The 27,543-nt window shown below is 38.9% G+C and overlaps 2 protein-coding genes across 2 annotated transcripts in view; one reads left to right on the forward strand and one right to left on the reverse strand.

Annotated features, from left to right (window-relative positions):
* Positions 1–890: 890 nt before the first annotated feature.
* Positions 891–27,543, forward strand: part of POLQ (DNA polymerase theta) — a 115,731-nt gene continuing 89,078 nt past the window's right edge. Inside the window, exons 1-8 of the mRNA XM_014732866.3 lie at positions 891–1,786; positions 15,255–15,349; positions 17,692–18,151; positions 18,631–18,816; positions 20,509–20,639; positions 22,078–22,234; positions 24,145–24,253; positions 27,089–27,308. Of these exons, the coding sequence (XP_014588352.3) occupies positions 17,971–18,151; positions 18,631–18,816; positions 20,509–20,639; positions 22,078–22,234; positions 24,145–24,253; positions 27,089–27,308 (984 nt within the window). The 5' untranslated portion in view covers positions 891–1,786; positions 15,255–15,349; positions 17,692–17,970. The remainder of the gene's footprint in view (positions 1,787–15,254; positions 15,350–17,691; positions 18,152–18,630; positions 18,817–20,508; positions 20,640–22,077; positions 22,235–24,144; positions 24,254–27,088; positions 27,309–27,543) is intronic.
* Positions 1,284–6,438, reverse strand: ARGFX (arginine-fifty homeobox). Its single transcript, XM_070242512.1, is given in 7 exon segments — positions 1,284–1,700; positions 1,703–1,895; positions 2,679–2,751; positions 2,753–2,811; positions 4,087–4,262; positions 4,925–5,050; positions 6,321–6,438. Coding segments are annotated over 7 exon segments (1,131 nt in total). The 3' UTR covers positions 1,284–1,314.

The following is a 27,543-nucleotide window of genomic DNA, read 5'->3' on the forward strand; positions in this document are numbered from 1 at the left end:
GACAGATATTAATATAACTATGCCAGCTTCCTTCCTGTTTAAATAAAGGTTTTTGAGCAGCTGTCCCCATGGCCTAGTGGTTAAGTTCAGCACTCTCTTCTTTCATGGCCCAGGTTTGGTTCCCAGGTGCGGACATACACCACTCATTGGCGGCCATGCAGTGGTGGCAACCCACATACAAAATAGAGAAAGATTGGCACAGATGTTAGCTTAGGGTGAATCTTCCTTAGTGAAAAAAAAAAAGTGATGGATTTGAGGTCTTATTTTTTAAACACAGACTTTTGCAGCTATAAATTTTCCTCTAAGCACTGATTTAACTTCATCCAATGTTTTCGCATGTTGTGTTTTTGTTGTCATTCACCTTTATTTCCTAATTTTCCTTGAGATTTCTTTTTCTTATTTGTATTTCCATTTGTTATTGTTATTTAGGCGTGTCTGTATATTTGTAAATTTCACAAATTTCCTGAATTTTCTTCTGCTATTGATTTCTAATTTTGTTCCATTGTGTTTGGAGAACAAACTTTATATAATTTCAATCCTTTTAAATTCATTATTTTGTGGCCTCAAATGCCTTTTATTCAAAGTATTTCCTATGTCCTTTATTCAAGTTTTGAAGTTTCCCCTACAGAGGTCTTAATTTTCTTAGTTAATTCCAAAAACTTTATATTTTTCATTGGGAGGTACTTATTTTATGTGTTTAATATCGGTTTTGAGAAATGCTGTTAATTTTGTGGGTTAACATATAGCTGGAAAATTTGCTAAACTGTCATTCTAATGTTTGACTAATGATTTTGTCAGTTTTCCTAGGTGATCATCTCATCTTTAAAAATCTGTTTCATCTCTTCCTATGCCAGTTTTTGTATTTCTTACTACATATGGACTCATACTGTATTAAAACTAATGGTGATAGAGATTTCCCCTTGCATTTTGACTGAAAATACCCTTTAGAAAGCCACGGACCTAAAGATTGGAAATAAAATGTAAGTTTATAGCCTTCTCACATTAAAACTGAATGACCCTTAAAGGCTTTTGACACTTTAAAAAAATCTAAGATATTTTTGGGAAGATGGGATTTTGGAGTCTCATTGGCCACTAAAGGACTAAGAAGCCTTCTCCCCAGGGATAGTTGTGGGCCTGATTGTGTAGTACTGAGTTATACTTGGAAAAAACTTTAGTTTTTACATTTCCATGGAAATCAAAGTGACACCAACCCAGATATTCAGGTTAAGAAGCAGATAAAGGAAAGAAAAGAGGCATATACAAGAGGCAAGAAGATCCTTTTTCTATACAATCTGGTATTTATTAGTACTTTAATCAAAGAACTCCAAAGTCCACCATACTGGAAGGGTTCTGGAATTCTAGAACCCCTCTTAGACTGTTGATTGCAAAATGCTGGCTTGTCATACTGGACCAGGTTTGCCCAGGGGATAGACCTACTCCTAGACCAGCAAAGATGCTAAGAGAGGAACTCTGTTCTTCCAGCTGGGGCCTTGTGGGCGAGAGATACCAATACAGATACTGAAAAGAAGAGCTGGATATCTCATCTTCATCAGGAAAACTATACAGTTTCATGATTTGGGCTATGTCATAGGCATCAGAGTACAAGGCAGGAACTGAGGCCACTAGTCTCTCCAACTGAAGATCCTGCATTTGGACATCTCTTGTGGGACTCTCAGTGATGATCGAGTCCCAGGCCCATGGGAAGGGCCTAAGGGCTGAGGTGGAAGGAGCTACAGAAATCGGAAACTGCAGGAAACAAAAGAACAAGGACTGCTTGATGCTGTGGGTGAGTTGGGCACCGTCTTGGCTGGAAGGATCTGGTTTTGTTGCTTTAGTGATTGCTGTTGTTGCTGCTGCTGCTTCCTCAGTTTGAATTGCCCGTTCCTGAACCAAGTCTGGGAGTAGAGGAAGAGGGGAGATTATGGTTTGTTAATGGATAAGGAGTTTGAGGCTTCTGCCGGGTGAAAAAAGCCAGATTATAACCCTCATGCCCTCTTTAAGTCACCATGACACTGAGTTTTGAGAGCGCAGAGATAGGCACGAATGGAGTTAGTAGGAGGGACAGTGAGGGATTGGCACTGGGACCACAGAGAAGGAACAAGGAAAGAAAGGGGGATGTTTCAGAGGTTGTGCTGGGGATTCAGAGAAAGGGTCCTGAATTCTAAAGAGAAGCTAGTTCCAGGATCTAGGGAAAGGTCGGGAATTTGAAGTGAAGGCTTTTCAAGATTATTTTAGAAGCCCACTACAGGGGAGAATACTCCAACAAAACATTTGGGGCCTTAGCAGACTCAGAGGTTGGGGGGAGTTATTTGTCTGTTGGTAGTGCTGTGAATAACAGACTGCAGGGTTTTCCTTGAGAGGACCCTAAACAAGGAGTCTGTCTGGATGACAGTCCTTCCTCTATTTGGGCTCTATAGTACAAGACCTCTAGAATTCTAATTCCAGTTATACTAGTTGTTATCTCTGTGACCCAGTCACTTTGCCCCTGAACCTCACTTTTCCTCATCTTTTAAACTAGATGATAGTGAGGCCAATATATGCCCAGTTCAGTACTAGCACACAGTGAGTACTCAATAAATGAAATGTTATTATTGTGTTATGGAGGGAATTTCCAGGCTGAATAGTAGAATGTGGTTTGGATGGCATACCAAGCACTTCTCTCAGGGGATTAGACAGACCTTTACTGTAGACCCCGGTAGGTTGAGTTTCAAAGCCAATTCCTTCTGGAGATTTTTATCTGGAAACATGGTGGCTAAACAGAGCCTCCAACTCTTCATGCTGTCTGTGAGTGAATGAGGTGCATTCTTGGTGCTACTTCTATGTTGCTGTAGAGAAGAGATAGTGGGGAGGTGGTTACACTAACACTACCCTCTACCCAAACACCCCAGAACACCACAGCTGTGAATCTTCTATGACTTTCCTCCAGCCAGGTTTGGAATCCAGGAACAACAAGATCCTAGGTCTTGACTCTGGGAAGCTAAGCCCTATGTAACAGTGCTCTGTCCTCTGTTTTCTGAGATTTAGTTTGTCCCTGCTCAGAAATGTTACCTCTTCACTTTTCTCCGTACTCAATCTCTTCACTCTGGAAACTAGCTCCCCTGAGTTTCAGTTTGCCCTGCACTGACCCTCAGTGCAAACCCTTTTCTCTGGTGCTCAGCCTACCTACCCTACCTCTCCTCAGGACAGTGGACAGTAGCTTTGCTCTTCTTTTTCACACTTTGTTTCTTTTAGAAAATGGGAAGAAACCCCATATTCCTGAACCTGAATAGAGCACACTCTTCAAAATGGGTTTCCTCTCTTCACTTATTTATTCAGGAACCTGGTCTATCTTGTCTGGCAAATGGGTTTTTCCTTTTCCAGACTTTCTGAAGCTCTGTTCACTCCTCTGGGAAAACGTTCATAAGAAATGAGACATAACTAAATATGTGGAGATGACTTGAAAATTTATAGAACATTTAAAAAAATGGCAATGTAGAGAAATACGAAAATTTCCAAGAAAATACAATTACCAAAATTTGCTAAAGAAGAACTGCAGACCCGGAAAGACTAATAACAACACAAAAATATAGGTAAGTTATAGAATTCAAGGCAATGCTGTGTCAATTTTCCTGTTATATGCTCATTTCAATAAAAGGGGGAAGGGTCGTTTCCCCATTTACCCACATATTGGACCACAATATTTCCGCGTGGTATTGTGATTTATAATAAATGTATATTTTGGTCTTCATCCATGGCTCTGGGCTCACAGCTCCCCATGCCCTTGGAATTTCTTAAGTGATAAGAGCAATGGGAGCATCTTTTGTTATAATATTTGGTTTCTTGTCCTTAGTTCCTGAAATCGCTTCAGAGCCATAAAGGTGAAATAGGTGTCTTGTTATTCCTAACGAGCCCCTTTCCACCACAGCTGGGTTTATGTTAACCAAGTGACTTTTGGAAATCCCCTAAAGATGGGGGACTGGTTGCCAGAGGAACCAACCCTGATTAGAAGGTTGGAACTTTCAGTCCCATCGTCGGATTTCCTGGGAGGGAAGTGGGGCTGGAGCAGTTGAGTCAATCATCAATGGGCAATGATTTAATCAATCGTGCCTGTGTAATGATGTCTCCATAAAAACCCAGAATGAGGGGGTTCAGGGAGCTTCCAGGTTGGTGAACCAGAACACACCCCCGTGGCACCATGCTTGGCACCACACTTCTCACAGACAGAAGCTCCTTTGTTCGGTACCTCACCCTTCGTATCTCTTCATCTGGCTGTTGATTCATATCTTTTAATATCCTTGGTAATAAACTGGTAATCTAGTGAGCAAACTGGTTTCCTGAGTTCTGTGAGCCACTCTAGCAAATTAATTAAACCCGAAGAGGGGGTCATGGGAACCTCTGATTTATAGCCAGTCAATCAGAAGCACAGGTGACAACCTGGACTTGCCATTGACATCTGAAGCGGGGGCAGTCTTGTGGGATTGAGCCCTTAAGCTGTGGAATCTGATGCTATCTCCAGGTAGGTAGTGTCAGAATTGAGCTGAATTGTAGGACACCCAGCTGGTGTTGGAGAACTGCTTGGTGTGGGGAAAAAACCCGAACATCGAAATTGGCGTCAGAATCGTATCCTACCTTGGAAAAGGGTTTTTCTATATTTCTATCTCCCTATGCTTCAGTCCTTTTCTCCTAGAAAAATGTTCTCACTTGCCCCATATCTTCTGTCCTCAGCTTATCTATAATAATTTTGTCAAGCATGGGCCAAAGTCACTTGACCTTGATATGAAATTTATAACTTCCCCTTTTATAATGGGAACATGTTTTGAATAGATTTTTGAAAAGAAGATAGAACAATCAATCGCTGATTTAAAACAAATGCAAAATATAATTATAGGGCCCATGAGAAGAGGGCAACAGTGGAGTAGGGAGGGCAAAGGAGAGTTATACTTACTGGGATCAGCTGGATCCTGTGGTATCAAGTTCATGCTGGAATCATCCAAGTTGATAAAAAGGTCTGGCTGGGGATTATCTGGGGCCATTCCATTCATCAGGGATTCTGAAATCTGAGATGGAAAGCCTATGAGAAAGGGGGAAACTGATGGAGTCATTCATTCACTGGAAAGCAATCTTTTCAAGGGGCATGGTCTTGCTCTAAGGACCTCAGGCAAATGAAGTTAACCTCTGGAGCCTCTACCTCAGCTGAAAAACGCTTCACACTTTGTACCATAGGAAAACATTCCAGATGTCTTAGCCAAAAATGAAATTTTGGGAATATTAAAAGAGATCGTATGTAAATATCTTTGTGACTCAGAGTAGGAGGTATTTCTTTATGAGATTGTTGAAACAGTCTATACATGAAAAGATGGATAAATTAGACAATTAGACTAGATCAAGTGACCCTAGATTTCTCATCAGAAACTAAGGAAGGCAGTGGAACAAAATCTTTAAAGTGTTGGAAAAAAACTGTTAATTCAGAATTCTGTATCCTGAGAAAATATCCTTCAAAAGTGAAGGTGAAATGATGACATTCTCAGATGAAGGGAAACTATGAGAATCCATGGCCAGTAATCATGTTCTATAGAAATGTTAAAGGAAATTTTTCAGACTGAAGGGAAATGATATAAGATGGAAAACTGGAACTTTGGAAATGAAAGAAGAGCCACAGGAATAGTAAATGTCTGGTTAAATATAATAGACTAATTTTCTCTTAAGTTATTTGAAATATATATGAATATTAAAAATAAAAATTATCACATCATCTAGTGGGGGTTTTTTTCTTTTTCTTTTGCCATAATTACAGATTCACAGGAAGTTACAAAGAAACAATGTATAGGGAGGTCCTGTTCACCCTTCACCCCACCTCCCCGAGTGGCAACATCTTGCATAACTGTAGTACCCTATCAAAGCCAGGAAAATGACATTGGTACAATCCATAAAGCTTATTCAGATTTCGCCAACAGCATTGCCCAACTTAGACTGGATGGTGGGTGGTCTAGGATACTTCTGCTCGACCTTCTCTTCTTCACTAGGGGTCAGATTTGTGTCATGGTCTGATAGCTCTCCCAGCCTCCTCTGACTCCCTCTGCATTTTCTCTCTCTGGCATTTCCCTTAATAAAATCCTTGCAGGTTTAATCCTATCTTGACATTTTCTTCTTAGAGGACCCAGACTAGCGTACCCTATTTTTTGTGTTGCCAGTTAATTCATCCTGGAAAATGGGATTCAGTCTGAGCCAAAGGCACTTGGGATTCATTTGAATGTTGTAACTGTCCCTCCTTTGAGGATGGCTGTGGGTCCCCCAGAATTGGGGGTCAGACTAGAGGGCAGGCAGACGGTCGTTGTACTCACTGTGATCAACTTGGTCTTGTTGTATCGTGTCAATGCTATAATCACTCATGTGGATATGAGAGTGGGTCTGGCGAGTCCCAGGGGCTCCTCTGTTCATCTGGGCACCAGAGAGCTGCATTGGTAGGTCTGTGGAATAGATTGGTGGGGGCGTTGTGTGTAAGGAGTGATGAGCTCATTCATTTCTGTGAATGCAAAGTATTCAAGGCCACTGGGTTTGAATCCCAGGTCACTCAAATAGTACCTCTGTGAATTTAAAGAAAAAGTGACTTGACCTCTATAAGCTGTTGTTCCTGCTGAAAAATAATTATAATTTCTACTTCACAAGGCCATAGTGAGGATTCACTAAGAGCCTATTGGTAACTATCAGTAAATCACAAAGCCTGTTGCAATGTAACGCTCAAGGGATGGAGACTCTTGTTATTTAGAAAAGCGATTCAGACCGTGTAACTGTACTGCTGAGAACCCTTCCATGACTCTCCAGTGCAGGTGGGATAAATCCCACATTCTCACGGACCCTGGCCTAGGGAGCCTTATAGGAACAGGCAGTGCTGCCCTTAGACCTGGGCAAAAGCAGCCCTTGTCTTAAGTCCCTTCATTGAGTTCCACACCTCTTAAACTTTAATAGGTATACAAATCACCTAGGGATCTCGTTAAAATGCATATTCTGATTCAGTAGGTCTGGGGTAAGGCTTGAGATCCTGCAGTTCCAACAAGCTCCCAGGTGATGCTGATATTACTGATCTGCAAATAAGACTTTGAGTAACAAGACCTTAAAAGGGCCTCTCTCAGCTCTCTCTGTATGTGCCACTCCCCTCTGGGCATGGAGTCTGCAGGACAAAAGTGTCATGACCACCTGAACTATCTGTCCACCTCTAAATCATACTCCCTGTACCAGAGAACACAGGCTTTTTTGCCAAATGGCCCCAGGCCTGCGTAGCCTCTTCCCTGAATTCATCCTCCTGAGGGGAGAACATACTGTCAGTGTGCACCCACCCTGGCCCGAGGGGTGACTGTTGGTCAAGGGATGTCAACAGAGCCTTGACCTTATGGAGGCAGACAGGAGTGAGAATGAGGGTGGAAGGGCTGGGGCTAGCTCTCCCTCCATTGCTGCATTCTGCTGTGGAACTTCAAAAACCTAAGAATTTGAAATTTGAATTTCAACTTCTAGGAAGATATATTTGTCAAGATGGGCAGGTAGAACATATTTTACTTAAGAGTTTGATAGCTTGATTTACAACTTTTAAATACTTAAGATATATGGCAGTCTGCCTCTATTTGTATTCTTGTCACGGAAATGTTAGGCACCTGTTGAGCTCTCCCCTCTTCTTCTTGGCTCTCTGTGTTCTGGCCACACTAGACTTCCTTCAATTCTTTGAACAAATCATGAGCCTCCTGTTTCTAGGTATTTGCATGTGCTCATCCCCCCTATTTATCTCCCACTTAACACCTAGTCGACACCTGCTCGCCTGTCTTTTCTCAGTTTAAACAGCACTAACTTGCAGAAGTTATCCTCTTCCCCACTTCACCATGTTCCATGTTCTCTTATCTCTTTCTTAGCACCATGTTCTTTTCCTTCTAAAAGCAATTTTATTTACCCACTCATTTATTTGCTCCAGTTACTGTTCCTTTATTTCACCTTTGGAAACAATTGGCTATGAGGAGTTGATGTGTCAGTGGGAGGAGAATATAGATTAGAAAAGAGTTTATGAGCGAGAGGAGAGAGGAAGGGAGAATGGGGGAGAAATAGTGGGGCAAAAGAGAGAGAGAGACAAAGAGCGGCAATTACTCTGAAAGTTTGGATGACATAGCGTAAGTTCTCAAAGAGTGCTCTGGAGGTCCTTGGATATCCCTGAAATCTTTTCAGGAGTTTCCTGAGGTCAAGTTGTTTTCATAATACTATTAAGATGTTATTATAGTTTTTAACTCTCATTCTATCATGAACATACAGTGGAATACAGTTACAAGAGCTTCATAACTCAGTAAACCAATATTTTGCAAATGACCAGTGTATGATGTTACAAAACCACGCATGGGTAAAAGATCCACTCAGAATGGGTTTTAATGTGACACATTATGAAAAGTTCACTGATATAATTTCAAATTTCACATAGCAATTAATCTTTAAGAAATTACTGCTTGTTGAGATTGTTTTGTAGTTTCAGAGAATATCCACAATCATCACAAAGGCTATTAGAATCCTTTTTTCTTTTCTAACACCATATCTGCATAAGGCCAGATTTCAACATAATCTGCATGAGGCCACTTTCAACAAAAACAATATATCACAAAAGATACATGTAAAAGCAGAAGAGAATTCCGCTGACTATTAAGCCAGACAAAGTTACTATAATGTAAAACAATGACATTCTTCTCACTCATTTTTTTCTTTTTGGTGGAAAATATAGTTAACATGTAATGCATTTATCATTTGATTTTGAAATGAATAAATACTTTTTAATTTCTCAATTTTAAATCTAATGTGGTAAAGGTCTATAGATATAAACTACAGAAACCAAAGGTCTTTGGAGTCCTCAATAAATTTTAAGAACTTAAAGAGGTTGAGAGCAAAAGTTTGAAAAGCAGTAATAGAAGCAGGCCAGGGCCTGGCGTTTAACTGAAGAGAAATTAGACTCAGCTAAGCATTTGCTCTTCAATATAATCCTCAGAATAAATGCAGTAATACAATGATGCAGTAACATACAATAAAAACATTTTATGTTATACAATATAATAATAAAATTACATTTGGACATTTTTCCATGTGTCAGACATCAAAGTGCTTCATACATGTGATTCATTTAATCCTCATCAAACACAGGGGGTAAAGGACAGTTGTTATCATCCTCTTACAGATGAAGAGAAGTAGGCTCGTAAAGTTTGGGCAGCTAGAGTAGTGTAACAGGGAATGAATCAGGTCTTACTGACTCCTGCATGTACATCTAACCCCCCATCCCCTTTCCCAGGAAGGGCTTTGAGAGTCTATAGCTTAAACTAGCATTTTTTTTTTAACACATTAAACTCTGTATATATATATATATTTTTTTTTTAAAGATTGGCACCTGAGATAACATCTATTGCCAATCTTCTTTTTTTCTTTTTCTTCTTCTCCTCAAAGCCCCTCAGTACATAGTTGCATATTCTAGTTGTGAGTGCCTCTGGTTGTGTTATATGGGACACCACCTGAGCATGGCCTGATGAGCGGTGTCATGTCCTTGTCCGGGATCCCAACCGGCAAAACCCTGGGCCGCCCAAGTGGAGCGCCGAACTTAACAACTCTGCCATGGGGCCGGCCTCTAAAGTAGCATATTAAACAAACAAGTATATGTTTCAACTGGACTCAGGAGTTTTCCCTGATCAGGGCTGTGGAGAGCACAAGATGGAATTGCCAGCAAGGGCATTGCATTTACTCAGCAGATATTCATTGTGTGCCTCTCACAAATGGGCACTTATGTAAGTCTGGTGATTCTGCAATGAACAAAACAAGCAAAAACTGCTGCCATGATGGAGTTTCTAACGGTGGATATTCTAATGAGGATTTGCAAAGGCCAGGCCAGCACAGACTGGGGAAGTTTGGGAGCCCTGCAAAGCAGACACTACCCCTCAGGAGGCAATCAGACCTTCTGATCTTCCTTCCATTCTCAGTTTGCAACCCTCTCTCTATCATCTCCCTCTGGTGGGAATGGAGCTGAGTGATTTGCATCCTTTAATCTTGCTCCTTTGATCTTTTGAACCCTTTTTGACCACTTAAACCTCACATTCTAGATCCCATTGTTCCTCCCTCCCCTCTCCGTGCTTACCTGTCCTGAATCCACTTGCAGTGGCCATTTTCAAGCCTGCTTGATGTGTCTCTCTGGAAAGGCAGTTTCTTTAGTGTGTTCTTATGTGAAACATGGTGTATTTAAATGTAATTTTTGATACAATCAGACCCTTGCACCACCCAGACACACCTATAATGGCCTACCCTTCATTCTTCATTCAATCATTTATTCATCCAATAAAGGTATGCTAAAAGACTAATATAACTATTGGTGGAAATAGAGTCATTATTCTTTTTGTACTCAAAGTCTCTACCTTTGGCCAACCATTTAAGCTGGTTCCTGTGTCCTTTCGATACCACCACATAGTTACTTTTACACTTGGTTATTTAAAGTTATAGGTGAGTCTCTTTAAAACAGCAATGCCATCTGAGAATTTTAACGCGGATTAAATCCACTTATGTTCGATAGGATAATGATTAGTAATATATTTGAACAGATTTCTACTTCCTTATCTTTGTGGGGCCTTCCCCCCAACTTTTCCTGCCTTCTGTTGGAATGGTTGCACTTTATTCTCTCCCCTCTCCCACAACAGTATGTCAGTTATATGCAAGATTTAAAGTTACCATTAATTTTTTCATATACATACTTGATTTAAAAAAATAAAAAATCCATCAGTTTCTCTAAGCTTCTCCCAAACCATAAAATGCTCTTTGGAGTTTTAACAGTGAATTCTCCACCTTCAATCTTTCATGTTATATTTGTCTACTATTTTAGATCAAACTTGCTTTCATCCCCCTAAAAGTAGTCATCATTATTTTTTGTCATAAATATTTATTTAGATTTAACCATCTGTTTATCAAGTTCTTTGGTCATCATTGCTTCTTTCATCCTCCTACTTCTTCTTGGGCACAGTTTTATTCTCTCTAAAGTGGAATCATTAGTAGTTCTTTTAGTGATGGTCTATCAATTGTAAACAGTTTCAAACTTTCTTTGCCTGAAAACATACTTATTACATTGTCAATCTTGCATAATAGGTTAGATGAGGATAGAACTCTTTTATTTGAGAAGTCTGCTGACAGTCAAAATTATCCCTCTGTAGGTGATCTTTCTCGACTTTCTAGTTGCCTTTAAAAGATTTGTGCTTTGTCATAGTCTATATTTTTACCTCCAAGTGTTAAGGTAAGATTTGTTCTTACTTATCTTATCCATGACTCACCACATGTCTTCAATCTAAACACTCTTGAATTGCTTCAATTATGGACATTTCCGAGCCATGGACATTATCTCTTTGAATATGTTCTTTCTTTATCTCTACTAGCTTCTTCTGGAATTCCCATTAGATTTATAGACCTTCCTACTCTATTCTTTATATTTTTTAACTGCTCTCATCTTCTTAACTTTCTGAGCTGCAGCTTGTTTAGTCATGGTACTAAAAGTCTGATATATATATTTTATCACTCTGGCTGATGCTTTTCATTGACCTTTAATTTTGTTTGGGGTGTCCACCCACCCCTGCCACCATTTTCCTCAAACTGATCACAGTCTTACTTATTCACCCATTTGTTTGTTTTTTCATTCATTTATTCATCATTTTTCCCCCCAATTTCATATATTTATTTACTCGCTTATTGAGGTATAATTGACATGTAATATTATATTAGTTGCAGGTGTACAATGTAATGATTCAATATTTGAATATATTGCAAAATGATCACCACAATAAGACTAACTAACATCTGACACTATACATTGTTACAAAATTTTTTTTTGTGATGGGAACTTTTAAGATTTATTCTGTCAGCAACTTTCAAATATGCAATACAGTATTATTATTAACTATAGTCAACATGCTGTACATTATTCATCACTTATGTATTGAATGCCTACTGGGCAACAAGCACTGTTCTGGCATGTGGGGGGAGTTAATTATGACTGTAATAGACTTGACTCCTGCTTCAGACCACAGTAGCAACCATCGCCTTGTTGGACTACGCTTCTCTGGACTGAGAGGGCGACTCTGACACTGGCCCTTCCCACTCCTCCCATCAGCTAGCCCAGAGGGCATAGGTCCTGGACTAAACCATAGATTTAGAAACAGAAGACTAGACTCACACTCTGCAGCCTACCAAAGAAAGAAGAAGGAAACTCACCATATGACAAAAGAAGTGTACCCAGAGTAAGCAAAAATATAAAGCAATAGACAATAGGAAAGAAAATATTTAAGCATTAAAAAGTCAACCTAGGAAATGGGACAATGATTGGCAGGTGTTCCAGAAAGAGAGAACATAGTACAGAGAAATCTCATAGTTTATCCCAACATCTCTTTCAGTCTCTCTTATTTCCTCTCAGTATCTTACTCTCTTTTTCAATGTCTCTCACCTATCTATTATCTACCAATTTCTGTTATTCCTGTCATTCACTTGCACTCCTTACCTATTTGTTTCTCCCTTCCCTTCCCCCTCTCCTCTATTCCTCTTCTTTTCTCCTTTCTCTCTCTGAATCTCTTTCTTTTTATTTTTTTTCTTTTTTCCCCTATGTGCCCCTTTACCCCTTTCACCCTCCCTCCACTCCTTTTCCCTCTGGTAACCACCAATCTGTTCTCCATATCTGTGTTTGTTTGTTTGTTTTTCTTCCACATATGAGTGAAATCATATGGTATTTGTCTTTCTCCGTCTGACTTAATTCACTTAGCATAATACCCTCAAGGTCCACCCATGTGGTCACAAACGGCATGATTTCATTTTTCTTATGGCTGAGTAGTATTCCATTGTGTATAGACAGCACATCTTCTTTATCCATTTGTCCATTGATGGGCACCTAGGTTGTTTCCAAGTCTTGGCCATTGTGAATAATGCTGCAATGAACATAGGGGTGCATATATCCTTTTGAATTAACATTTTCATGTTCTTTAGATAAATTCCCAGGAGTGGAATAGCTGGATCATATGGTAGTTCTATTTTTAATTTTTTGAGGAATCTCCTTAGTGTTTTTGATAGTGGCTACACGAGTTTGCATTCTCACCAGCAGTATATTGAATCTCTTTCAAAAGTCAATTTCTGTCTCTCATACTGTCTCATTTTCTCAATAATGGAGGGGGCACCACCTTATTATGTCAGGTGGTGGGGAAGACCCAGTTCTCCACTCAGCCTCCCTTGACACTGCCACGGAAGACGAGCGGTGTGGAGGAGAAGGGAGGGCAGGACCTTATTATAGCTGGGTCGGGGCAGAAGGTTAGGGTCCCCACTAGGCTTCTGTTGAGTCCACCCTGGCTAGGAAGGGGAGCACACACGCACCCCTGACTAGTCCTGCATCTGTGACGCTCCACCAAAGAAGCTCACTATAAGCAAATCCTCCCACCCATTTTTCCTGTTTGTTGCTGCTGACTTGGGGAAATTTTGTCTAAATAAAAAAAGAGATTAGAAAAAGAGTTGAGTGTATCAAAGAGAAAAAGTAGTATCTAGAGAAATCCTTAGAATCCATAAGGGCTGATCTAAAATCTGTGCCTCCAAAGACCCAAATGGCAGCCCTGGAGTGCTTGCTTAGGTGTGCTCTGGCTTCCCACCCACCCCCAAACCAAGCAGGAGGTTGTTCCCCCAGGGCTCCTTCTGATAACTTTTCCCTGTCAAAGTACTCACCCCTCTCGCCATCTAATCAAAGGCTGTTTCTGCTCCAAAAACCACATCCTTCGGATTCACAGCCTCACCAGATAGCCCTCTTCCTCAGAGTGTCTGCTTGGTGTTTACTACACAAGCAGTCAGAACTTTTACCACGTGAGAAGTGGGAGAACAGCCTGTAGATGAATTTGGAAGATGTCACTGTGTTCTTTACAGATTCAATTAAATTAGTCTCTTTTCAGGCATTCACTGTTTAGTTTTACCATCTTGAAGTTGGCTTTCTGACGTTTTAACCTAGACCTTTGAAGTTATTTCAATTTTGCTTCCATCCCCATCCGTAAGTAAACTATTTCTACTAGTTCTTTGGGTCACTGTGGAGAAATAGGTCTTTTTCAGAGTTCCTTGTTAATTGAAACCGTTTATTAAAACTTCCTGACTGAAGCCACCTGAACTCAAGTCTACCTCAGCCCTTGGATTATACGAGTGGTTCTCAATTCCAGCAGCATATTAGGAACATCTGGGGAGCTTTTCAGTCATACCAGGGCCTAGAGGCCATCCCAGACCACTTATGCCAGAATCTCTGGGAGTAGAATAGTATTTTTAAAGGTCCCCAGGGGATTTTAATGTGCAGCCCCTGGACTTGTTCCAGTTGAGAACCACTGAACTTCAAACACAAACCCCTCTTAATTAGCATCTCCTTTATTCTGAACACATTAGACTCAATCAGCACCACTCATCCCATATTTCTGACCTTGTATATTTTCCGGCTCTTACTTTTTTGCAAATCACTTCCACTCACGTGAAAAGCACGGAGTTTACTCAGTCTGGGTAGATGATTCTGTTTTAGTCAATTCACAAATGTGGTTTGTGTAAATTTTATTTTTCCACATGCCTTCTGCAATTTCAATGGAAAAATCACTCTTCATTATTTGTGCAAGTTACTAAAATAATCAGATGACATCTTGGAATGTACATCAATTGTTATTTGAGTTTGCTTCTGCTTTTGGCAATATTAGACTGAACAAGAAACCACTTCTAGTAAAGCACCTTTTCCCTAAAATGCTGGATGTTATATAAAAAAAATACATCTTTTAAAATTCATGACTAAAACTGGTAAAATCAGAGAATTCCTTGTGGGATAGAAATGTCAAATAATCAGATGATCAATGTAAAGAAGTAAGTGAAACACTAGAACCAAAGTTTTCCATGGTGATGTCTGCTGATCCCTGGTGGTCTAGAGCATGGATTTTAATGGATAATGTGTTCTGGGGGTTAGGAGTCTGGGGTTCATAACAGGGTGAGAGGTAAGATCTCATATCTCCTGTATAAAGCAAAAACCCAAGAAGGGCAGCATCCTCAGCAAGTAAAGCAGAGAAATGTCTGTCCTGCAGATTGAGATGGTGAGGCTGGAAACCTGTCCAAATCTGGTTCTGGATGTCTAACATCATTCTACTACTTCTGTATCTTAAAACAATGCTAACCCAGAGATTAAGTTTGATGTAGTTCAGAATTAATATGTCTCCCAGGTAACTGACAGAAATCTGTGCAAATTTTTTTTCTAGATGACTTTAACTCAGACTTTGAAGAATTACCACAGATAAAATTCCAAGGAACATAAGCTCAGACACAATTAAAAGACAGACGGGAAATACTTCTGGTATGTTAGTATTAGTTATTATGGTAACTGTTAGCATAAAAAAATTCTTTAGGCTCCAGACCTCACTCCTCCAGGGAGGGCTGCGGACGTTGGGGTGGCTCCCACCTGGCTGGCTGAGAAATTCCGCTGCTCCCGAAGTCCCCCAGTACATAGTTGTATATTCTAGTTCTGAGTGCCTCTGGCTGTGTTATGTGGGACACCACCTCAGCTTGGCCGGATGGGCAGTGCCATGTCCGTGCCTAGGATCTGAATCGGCAGAACCCTGGGCCACCAAAGCGGAGAGTGTGAACTTGACCACTCAGCCATGGGGCAGGCCCCTCTTTGGAGATTTTATAGCATTTGCACACAGTATTCAGACTTCTTCAAGCAACCCCTCTTACTGATCGTCACCTTTATTTTGCTGACTGGTTTCTCCTTGAAGTCTTTGATTTCCTGAGTTCCCTACACTGGATGGGGTGGCCCTCTCTAGTGCTCCCATTGTACTTATCATGTGATTTTAAAAATTGAAGTTACCAGCTCACTTCTGTCTCCCTGATGATGTGTGCTACCAGGAATTGGTTTATCATCATCATTGTGATCTCAGCTCCAATTTCTATGTTCAACCCTTAATCAGTAACTGGAAAATATTGGTTGAATGAATAAATAATCTTTGATCCCTCAAAAAAATTCTTTAATATTTTTGAGAAGTAGAATTCTGTATTTTCTAAGAGTTTTTAAAAATTAGAAATAGATGTTGAATGTTTGAAATAAATTGTAAAGTTTAAAATATTCTCTAGTCTTCTTAGTAGGATGATATAAACCATTCCTTGCAATTCCTTCCTAATCATTTTCCTCATTTGGTTATAGCTCACCTAATAAAAATAGAATAACTTTGTGAGAGATTTCTTTGGTTTATTTTTTTTTCCCATAAAAACCTGGATTTATCTTGGGAGCAATATTAGAACAGTTATATATCACTTCTTTTTTTTTTTTTTTTTTTTTGCTGTGGAAGATTAGCCCTGAGCTAACATCTGTGCCAATCGTCCTCCACTTTATACGTGGGTCACTGCCACAGCATGGCCGACAAATGGTGTAGGTCCATGCCCAGGACTGAACCTGCAAACCCAGGCCACCAAAGTGGAATGTGCTGAACTTAACCACTATGCCACAGGGCCAGCCCCTGTATCACTTTCTTTGAATAGTACTTTTTATGTGGTGGGCACTGTTCTAAGCACTCTACACATAATTCATTTATTTAGTGCTCATAATAACCAAATAGGTTGTTACTATTATTATCCTCCTCATCTAGATGAAAAAAAGGAAGCACAAAGGGGTTAAGCAAGTTGCCCAAGATCATACAGCTATTAAGTCCTCAAACCTAGCCTGACTGGCTTCAGAGTGCACTCCTGACCCTTATGCTATATGGCATCCATAAAATTCTTCCATGACTACGATCTAAATTAAGATCCCTTTTATTTCTTTGATAGCACTCTGTTCATTTCTGCCTGAGCATTAGTACAACTTAAAATTATTAATTAATTTGATGTTTGTCTCCTTCTCTAAGCTCTTTCTCTTTGAGAGCGGGAGCCATTTTCATGCTATTTCCCTTCCATATACCTAGCACCTAGCACACAGTAGATGCTCAACAGTTGAGTGAACGAATGCATAAAGGGTAACTAGGAAAAATATTTACTTCACGGAGTAATGTCTCCATCTTGTGGAATTTTAGAATATTGTCGCTCAAAAAAATGTTTTCATAAGGTAGGTTTTCACAGGAGAATTGATTCTCAAGGGCTATTTCTCAGACTTGTATTAGAGTCTTTTTTTTATTGGACTGGTAATTAACAGGCTGCAGTTTATGTCCAGAATTCATTGGATTCAACCTTGCCAAAAGCTAGAGCACAGGTCCTTTAATAAGTTCTTGGCTGAGGACGATCATTCAGGCCCCTTCTTTGCAGCATTCATACAGCTATCTAAGGAGTCCATGGGCCAGCAGCCCCCGACTCTCATCATATATTCCTCACAGTGTGTGATGGCTAACGTAGAAATTGTGTACAGAAATAGCCTCTGTCCTACCATCACACACTATGAGAGAGGGGCAGATTAGGCTCCATTGGAAATCTCAGGTTTTACTCGTTTAATGTTTTGCACGCATAATCTGTAATAATTAAAAAAATACTAATATGTTAAGAAGTTACTTCCCTGATCTACCTATTATAGGTAGCTTATTTTACGAAATTAACAAAACTTGCTATTCAAACTCGAAATAGATAAAAAGAAAAAGGACATGTTTAGGCCAGTCTGATTATAAACGCAGATTCTATAGGGAGAGCCTTTTTTTTTTCTTCCCTCTTTTAATCTAGGCCCAACTCTGGTTTTCTCACTCTAACCAACGATTGACGTGAAAGGCGGGTAGTCTAAGACGCCCCGGCGACAGCGAGAGCCGCTCCTTCCCTAGGATTCTATGGTTCTCAGGTTACTCTCCCCATTGAAAACTCTATGGTTCCGGGGCGAGCTAGGAGGCCTGAGTTTGAAAACCGTGGCGGGAAGATGGCGGCTCCACCTGTCACCAGGCCCGGTTTCCCGCGACAGGGAGGACGCTGGGACTGTGGCTTTCCCTGAACTGCCAAGAAGAGTTCGCGATGAATCTTGCACGCTGGAGTGGGAAACGGCGGCGTTCAGCATCAGGCTCCGACTCCTTCTCGGGAAGCGCCGGTGACAGCAGTGACAGCCCCCGGCTGCCCTCGGGGCCGGTGCTGAGCCCACCTCCGGGCCTGGGCCGCAGCTTGAAGGACCGCGGCTGCCCTCCGGCCGGAGCTGCAGGTACTCCCAGGCACTCTGGGCGGCGGCGGGCGAGGTGGGCAGCTCAGCCGGGCCGCACGTCGGGAGGTGTCCTCACCGCGCGGAGTGGCCTGTTCGCGCGGCTTACTCGGCCTCTACTCCCCTTCTCAGTTTGTGACTCGGGCCTGGGGCGGCAGGTCACTTTCTGTTCGGAAAGGTGTGCTTTCAGCCCATACTCAGCGACCGCCTGGTAGTAACATTCAAGTGGTTTCTGGGTCTTTCGACCTTTACAGCAACAGTTTCCTACTTGGCCAAATCTCATCGCCTGCAGGGGCCTCTCTCCTAGTAGTGCCCAGTGCTTCTTACAGATCCTTGTATGGGATGTGCGTTGTGTCCGGGTGTGCTTTCAAGAGCCTCCTTCCATCACATAGGAATTCCGGACATAGTGGAGGGCTACCTACTGAAGTCAAATGTTAGAACTGAGTTCAACTGTTAATTCCTTTTTTCTTTTTTCCTGAAAGGGGAAGGGGAATGCAAGCAGACAGTTCCTGAGGATCAAATGGACAAGCTGCTCTTGGCAAACTGGGGACTTCCTACAGCGGTTCTGGAGAAATATCACAGTTTTGGTGTAAAAAAGATGTTTGAATGGCAGGCAGAGTGCCTTTTGCTTGGACAAGTCCTGGAAGGAAAGAATTTAGTCTATTCAGGTATTCAAATTTGTGCAAATTAATTTCTCTACTGTTTTAAAGACATTATGAATGTAAAGGATACTCGAGGTAGTTATGATTTTTTTAAAAGGTGGATGAGGCAGTGCTTTATAACTAGAGAAAGTATTAAAATAATATGTATGTTTAAATTATTCAAATTGCATTACATGGCTGAGAGGAAAAGGCAAGAAAAATAACTTAGAAAGCAAGGCAAACAAGAACTTACTCTGCCAGCCATTCCTCTGAACAAACATATCCCAGAGTGAGTGTGCAATGGGAGATGTAACTGCTCTTCCCTCAGTTGATCTCCGTTGCTTTTCGGTGTGTGAACATTATACTTTATAGGTTTATAAATTGATCTGCTTGTACAGGATTGTATACACAAACAATACGTAATGTACTTTATGGAAGATTTATGTGGGCTTTCAAGAGCAACTCTGACGTACATACTTTTTAACCTTTTTACTATATTGACTTTAGAAACTACTCGTTTGGTAAGATGCACTTTGTATCCATTTTCTCTGAAATTGTGAGTCATCCAGATTCTTTATTATGGCTGCAAAAAGTAATTGGACAATTAACTTATCAGTAGATATAAGTTCAGGCTAGGGAATCAGACTAGTTGAGTTACACTGGCTCGTAACCTTGCAAGTTACTAGACAGTGCTTAGAACAGTTTTTGACATATAGAAAATACATAGTAAATGCTAACTAGTGGCAGTGGTAGAATGATCTGACCATTTCAATTGCTTAAACCAAAACTTGGGGACCATTCACAACTCTGGTCACCAGCACACTTCAGTTAGCACCATGTCCAGTTTCTGTTACCTCAGATGTCGTGATTCTGACTACTTCTCCCTGTTTTTAGCTCTTTTACCTAGTTTACTATCATCTTTCTTCCACATCATGCTCCCTATCATCTTAGTTTTTGCAGTAGCTTTATATGTTTATCTTTTCTCTCTGGTGTTGCTCTGCTACTGCAGCCAAAGTGATCTTTATAAAGTACAAGTATGAGCTTGTCATTCCTTTTCATAAAACTCACTACTTATTCTGCATAGCTTTCAAGATAAATTCTAAAACTCCTTACACGGTGGGATTATAAAACTCTTTCATGTGGCACATTTATCGCTCTTCATTCACTCCCCTCCTTGTTTTATATGTCAGGCTTACTAAATTACTGTCATCTGAACATACCGGGCTTTCCTCCAGGCCTTTGCCCATGCTATTTTTTTTGCTTAGCATTCCTTTCCTCTTCCCTTCTCACCTTCCTTCTCATAAGTTCTGTTTCCTTTCCGTAAACTTTCTTACAGCTCCTTTCCTTCAACTTCTATTATAGTTCCTATCACAGTGTATGAAAGTTGTTCGTTTTCTTCCTCAAAGCAGAGGTTTTAACCATTCATTACTTAACGGAAAGGATCTTTAGGTACAAGCTAGGTACTCAATACTATTCATCATTTATTGCTGATAAAAAGATTTATTTAATAATTCTCTATATTCACTGTGAGACTATCTAGAGAGCTAGTTTAAAGTCAGGGACATTTAAGAGTGTAAACTTTTCAATCCTAGTTGGGGCCTTAATGGTAGGTTAATCTTAGGCTCTGCAGTTACTGGATATGTTTTAAAACATTTATTAATGCAGTATATCAAATATTACTTCTTTTTGTGATAACCTTGTGGGATAACATGTTTTTAGCTCCTACAAGTGCTGGGAAGACTCTTGTTGCTGAGTTACTTATTTTGAAGCGAGTTTTGGAAATGCGGAAGAAAGCTTTGTTTATTCTGCCCTTTGTCTCTGTGGCTAAAGAGAAGAAATACTATCTCCAGGTAATGTTCTTGTACTAATTTTGAAATTGTGATAAGGCCCATTATTGGCAGCTGTGGCTTTATTCATTTGAAATAGAATTATAAAAGCAAGTGAAAAATAAAGTTTCTTTTATTGCATCCCAATGTAGCTTTAAAAGTTTACCATTTATGAAGGGAAACTTTTTTATTATTGCATAAAGGAGAAAGAGCCATCAAATCAAAAGAGTAATTGGTGAAAGTTGTGTTAAAATTTATAAACTTTTCCTTAGGAAGTAAAGAGAATACTTCAATTAGCATGTAAGCATGCAAATTAAGAATGAGCATTTTAACTGAATAGTAGGATAGACTGAAGCATGGAAAAGAAAGAGTGTTTAAGGAAGCATGTCCCATCCCAACTGAGGGCCATTTGGGAACATTTATGGGATGGAGAACAAGATCCATTTGTGCTTAGGTAAAGCTCCAGGCCTGTGATCTGTTCCTCTGTTCTGCAAAAACGAATGATAACATTTTTCATTTGTGTGATACTCACTTTTAAGGCATTTTTACAAATACAATGTTTCATTAAGTAGAATAAATTTATTATTGTGATTTCTGCAGTGAAAAAATGTGCTGTGGAATGGCAAGATTATTGTACTGTGGTTCAAAAAATGTGGGTTCTAGCCCCACTTTTGCCACTGACTATGTCTTCAGGCCAGGCACATAATCTGCTGGGCCTCAGTTTTTTCCTTGATAAAATGAGGATGTTAACCCTAGTACTGTGGGTTAATTCAGAAGCGTTTTATTGAATGAACAGCTCTAAAATTCTATGGTTCTACAAATCTTTTTAACAATTATTTCAGAGGCCAAATAGCCAACAAAGCTGATCCTATATGGTAACAACCTATCAACTTAGACCAAAGTAACAAAATGGTGAAAGGATCCTTTTTATTGAGAAGGTATGTTAGTTAAAAGTTGAACTAAAAAAAATTAACATCAAAGTCCCACTGCATTTGACTTTTGAAAACTTTTCATCCATTATATGAAAAATTAGTGGGATAATGAGAATATTTTCCTCATGAAGTATAAATTTATTTCTTAAAGTGTTACATTAGTGTTAAAGAAAGAGCTAGGTTTTTGCTTATTAGATTAAAAATGTTAGTGCTTAATGTAGTTTTTTTCCAATTTTCTATAAATAGCTGTTAGAACTGCTTTGATTGTTAAATGCTATCATTAAAATGGCATACTTAATTTTATTTGACTCTATCTTAACAGAAAATCTCTGTACTGAGTTTTGTCAATTCTAAGCTTCTTATTTTTAGTATATGATTCTAAAAAGAACCAGCATGTGCTGGTCAGGAACAACTAACAGTAATCTGATGAATGTCTTTAGATACTTATGTCTGTGTTCTAGGATAGAACCAGTCTACAATTATGAATTTCAAATATTTTCACCTATATTGTTCATTTTTACTCAATTCAGAGTCTGTTTCAGGAAGTAGGAATAAAAGTAGACGGTTATATGGGCAGTACCTCTCCAACAGGGCCTTTCTCTTCCTTGGATATTGCTGTCTGCACAATTGAGAGAGCCAATGGTCTGGTCAATCGCCTCATAGAGGAAAATAAGATGGATCTGTTAGGTAAGAAAATTAGGAAATAAGGAAATACTTTCTATTGTTATTTTTACTGGAATGGAGTGGAGCAGTTGTGATTTCTACATGTCTCATGTTTTTTTCTCTTGTTTCTTATCTACTTCTGGAGGAGAATTGGCATCTGTAATGTTAGGAACTCTGTGTGAAAAAAAAAAAGTTTTTGTGTTCTGCTGCTGTTATTGACTCTTCTTGTATTTTTGCACTTTACAAAACATAGAAGATATCCTTGAGCCCTCAAATCATTTTTCGTTGCTTCTTTCCTGTCTAAACTTTACCAGGAATAGAAGGAAGCATGCTAGGGCTGGATCTACTGTCTCCCTAATTAGTGTATATGTTTATTCATTACCATATTCTAGTGCTATGGTATCTAGATTAGGCCTGTACCCAGAGGCTACCATTTAGCAGGGAAATGTAGGGAGCTACAGAAACTGACACTGTATTTGAACTTGAGACTCTAAGAACATTTTCTACTTTAATGCTTTTTTTTTTTTTTTACCACTTATGAAAGCCCACTATGTAGAGGTATCAACAGGAAGAAAATAGTTGTAGCAGCAACAGAAGCATCAAGAGGATCAGTTCGCTCCTCATTAACATCCTGGTGAACTTAAATAGTAAAATTGGGGTAGGGTATGGTAGGGGTGGAGAGTGAAATCAAAGATTAATAAGACATGAGCTCTGCTCTATAAAGCTTGGAAAGAGAAATCACATTCATCAATTTCTATCAGAATTGTCTTATTGTGACCCTATTGGACTTTAAATATCTTGGGTATTGCAATAGAATCTTATCAAGTGTTATATCCAATATACCTAGTACAGTGCCTGGCACACTAAGTAGAAAAAATGTTTTATGAATGAATAAATGTGGAGATAACTCATCATACAGTATGATTTGGAGCTAGCTTACTGTTGAGGAAAAGGAGCATCATATGTCGTTAGGAAATAGTCTGAAAATTTGTGGAAGGGACACCAAGTACACGTGGAAACTATGATATTATGAAAAGTTTAACTAAAGAAGGCTTTGGTTGACACTAAATTTTCAGTAATTCTTGAGCATTATTCCAAGTGCATAGACTGGTTTGATTCTCCAAGTAGTGGAAAAGGAGATTATGATCATATTTATCCTTGTAGTAGGGTGACTCACTTAGCTTACCATAATTAAACCAAAACATCCCTTAAAAACATTTCTTTCTTCTTGATCTGATTCTGTTTTTCTAAGCAACTTTCTAACATCAGTAAGCTTGCCCTGGCCGTTTTCCCCATAGAAAAGTTAATACACTGAATGACTATCATAGATGTCTTTGATACCTCATTTTGTACATATATTTCTACAACGTTGCCCATTAAGAAGTGTCTAAGTAGCAAGAGGCAATTTTCGCGGAGTTCACCCAGAGTTAGTGAATCACTGGTTTTTAGATCTGTAATACATTGTAGTAGGACCTCTTTGATACCTGAAATATCTTGGAAAAGAATTGTCCATTAAATGGAACTTGAGTTTTGTTTTATGGTTAGAAATTTGCATCATCTGCAATGTATTATAATGACAGCTATTTACTGTATAAGATATAAGATATTAAGTGTTTTAAAATTCTTCTTGAGGGGGCTAACCTGGTAGTATAGTGGTTAAGTTGGCATGCTCTGCTTCAGTGGCCCAGGGGTTGCAGGTTTGGATCCTGGACGCAGACCTGTACACTGCTCAAGCCATGCTGTGGCGGTGTCCCACATTCTAAATAGAGGAAGACAGGCACAGAGGTTACCTCAGTGACAGTCTTCCTCAAGCAAAAAGAGAAAAATTGGCAATGAATATTAGCTCAGGGCCAATCTTCCTCACCAAAAAAACCCAAAAAACCTCTTGGAATTGTGAAATTCTGTAAAACCTAGTATCTGGAAAATCTCCTTAGGAATGGTGGTTGTGGATGAATTGCATATGCTGGGAGACTCTCATCGAGGGTATCTGCTGGAACTTTTGCTGACCAAAATTTGCTATATTACTCAGAAATCAGCATCTCGGTAAGTACCTGAGACATATATTTATATGTAAATAACTTTATATATTTATATATATGCACATATATTTAAATAACTGAGTTCCTGAAATTTCAAACAATGTTGAGAAAGTGTCTGCGAAAGTGCATAATAATTGTGAGTCCAATAAATTAAAGGAGAAGAAGAAGAAGAAGAAAAAAGGAGAATAGTACTTATTTAGAACAAACTCATGTACAGCAGTTCATTTTTGTTCCAAAAGAAGTATTTCAGGCTGAAATTGATTTTAGGTTATTTTGTAAACATTCTTAAGTTTCTGACTGCTCACCACTTTGTGACAGGATTTTAAAAGTCTAGTTTTTGTATTTGTCAGTTATACACACATTTAAGTAGTTAAGATTAATTTTGAAAAATATCATTTCCTAATTCCTCACTCCCAGAGGCAGCTACTTTCAGCTCTTACAGCTTTTTAAAATATTTATTTACAGTGGTATCTCTAAATGCAGTGACTTGAGTTTTTAGTTTTACACATTATATATTGACTTCTTACTATGGAAGATGAATATCTAGCTCTTTTTTATATTCTTTACTCACCCCACCAATCTCCTCCCCGAACTCCTACAGTGTCTTTTTATCCTCTCATCATCTTCCTATTCCTCAAATGTAGTTATGTCATAATTTTACTTAGATCAGTATTCAGTGTTACACTATTATGACTGTATAAATGCCATTGTCAATTGAGCCATGTAGTGATTATGGTTACTTTTACTTTCTAAATAACTTTTTGTTTTCAGTGAAATTAATAAATGTCTTTTTTGTTTGATGGCTTGCTTTTCTTGGTTTAGTTATCACTGATTTCTCCCTAGCCTCTTCCCCATTTATGTAAATCTCCACCCAAAATGTTTCAAAACATTTGCTATTCTACCAAATTCACTTCTTGAGGAAGTTTCTCCTAAAAGCTTTGGAGTTGTTCTAGTCTGGGTAGGTAATCTATATATGTGCTGCACAGCAGTTATCTTGGGATCTTTCTTTATCATAATCATTTGTTCTCATTGTTGTTTGCTTGAATCAGAGTCCCCTTTTTGGGATCACATGTCTTTCTCTTGATTTACTGCCTATTTTTAGCAGGGATATCTTCCAGGAAGTTCCACTTTATTTCAGTGTACAGGCTATAATGGGTATAAATGTTTTGAAAATTCACATCTGAAAATGCCTTGGAATTATTTTATAGATTATCCAGGTATGAAAGTCAAGATTTTAAATATTTTTGCTTTAGTGTTTTCAAGAGATTACTTCGTTTTCTCATTACTAATGAGAAATCCAATGCCATGCTGATTGTTCATCCTGTGTATAAATTTTTTTATTCTCTCTTGGAGTTTTTAGGAGCTCCTTTTCTTCCTCAGTGATATGAAATTTCACACTGACGTGTCTTGGTGTTGGTCTGTTTTCATTCATTGTGCTGGGTACTCAGTAGACTTTCAATCTGGGAGCTCTTGCCTTTCAGTTAAGGGAGATGTTAATACATCTCTCATGGTATGTGAGAAAACATGCAGATAATCATCTATCAGTAGGGCTATAAAAGATATAATTAATACAATTAGCAAATTTGACCTAATGGATGTATGTAGAACAATTACCAAATAAAAGCAGAAAATGTATTCTTTTCAGTTACATAGGAAACATTTACCAAAAAAAATTACCATATACTGGGCCATAAAGCAACATATTTTAAAGGATTTAAGTCATTTAATATATATATATATATATTTTTAAGATTGGCCAATCTTTTTTTTTTTTCTACTTTTTCTCCCCAAATCCCTCCAGTACATAGTTGGATATTTTAGTTATGGGTCCTAGTTGTGGCATGTGGGACGCCACCTCAGCATGGCCTGATGAGCGGTGCCATGTCTGTGCTCAGGATCTGAACCAGCGAAACCCTGGGCCGCCAAAGTGGAGTGCACGAATTTAACCACTCGGCCACGGGGCCGGCCCCTAAAATATATTTTCTGATAATGGTGGAATTAAGCCAGAAATAAGTATAAGAAAAGCATAACTAGAAAATACCCATGTTTGGAAATTAAATACATTCTGACCAATTTTGGGGTCAAAAAAGTAATCAAAATAGAGATTAGAAGATAGTTTGAACTGAAATATAATAAAAATATCTCCTAACAAAACTTGTGAAATGCAACTGAAGTTATTTTGAAAGTGAAATTGATAATATAAAAATGTATATATTATTAAAGAAGAGAGACTGAAAATTAATGAATTATCCATCTCAAGAACTTAGAAAAAGAATAGTAAAATAATGCCACAGAAAGTAGAAGGAAAGAAATAATAAAGAAAAGAGCAAAAGTTAATAAAAGAGGAAAGTCGTTATCCCAAACATTAAAAAAATTCTACAAATTGATAAGAAAAGCACAACCCAGTATATCACTGGGCAAGGAGCTTGAACAAGCATTTATAAGAGGATATCCATATGGTCCATGAACATGAAATGGTGCTTAATCTTATTAGTAGCCAAGGAAATATAAATTACCTCCTCAAAGAGATATTACCACACACTCTCCAAAATAGCTAACATAAAAAAATTGACAATACTAAGTGGTGACGAGGTTGTGGAACAATAAAACACATGGATTGTGGGGGTGTTACTTTGGTACAGTCTGTTTGGAAAACAGTTGGACATTATCTAATAAAACTGAAGATAATTTGTGACCCAGTAATTTTACTTCTAGGTATATACCCTAAAGAAATGTAAGCATGTACATACCAAAGGACATAACCAAGAATATTGTTAGCAGCAATATCTGTAATTAACGCTATGTATCTTTTAACATCATTTTAATTTGTTTTTCACAGCCAGGCACATTTATCCAGTCCTCTGTCTAATGCCGTGCAGATCGTTGGCATGAGTGCTACTCTTCCTAATTTGGAGCTTGTGGCTTCCTGGTTGAATGCTGAACTCTACCACACCAACTTTCGTCCTGTACCACTGTTGGAGTCAGTAAAAATTGGAAATTCCATATATGACTCTTCAATGAAGCTTGTGAGGGAATTTCAACCCACGCTGCAAGTGAAGGTAAGTCAGTATTGTTACATCACTACCACCAATACTTTGTATGTGATTTCATTTTCTAGCAACTTGTTAACAGTTTTTGAATTATGTTATGGATTAAATTAGGGATTGCAAAGTAGATAAATAGGCCTTACATACCCATTAGAAGGATTATTAATATTAAGCTCATAACTTTCATCTTAAAGAATTGGTGATGATGGTGAGAGAGGACATACAGTTGTGCCTTTAATTTAAATGA

Source organism: Equus caballus, chromosome 19 (assembly GCF_041296265.1).
Source record: "Equus caballus isolate H_3958 breed thoroughbred chromosome 19, TB-T2T, whole genome shotgun sequence".
NCBI classification, from domain to species: domain Eukaryota; kingdom Metazoa; phylum Chordata; class Mammalia; order Perissodactyla; family Equidae; genus Equus; species Equus caballus.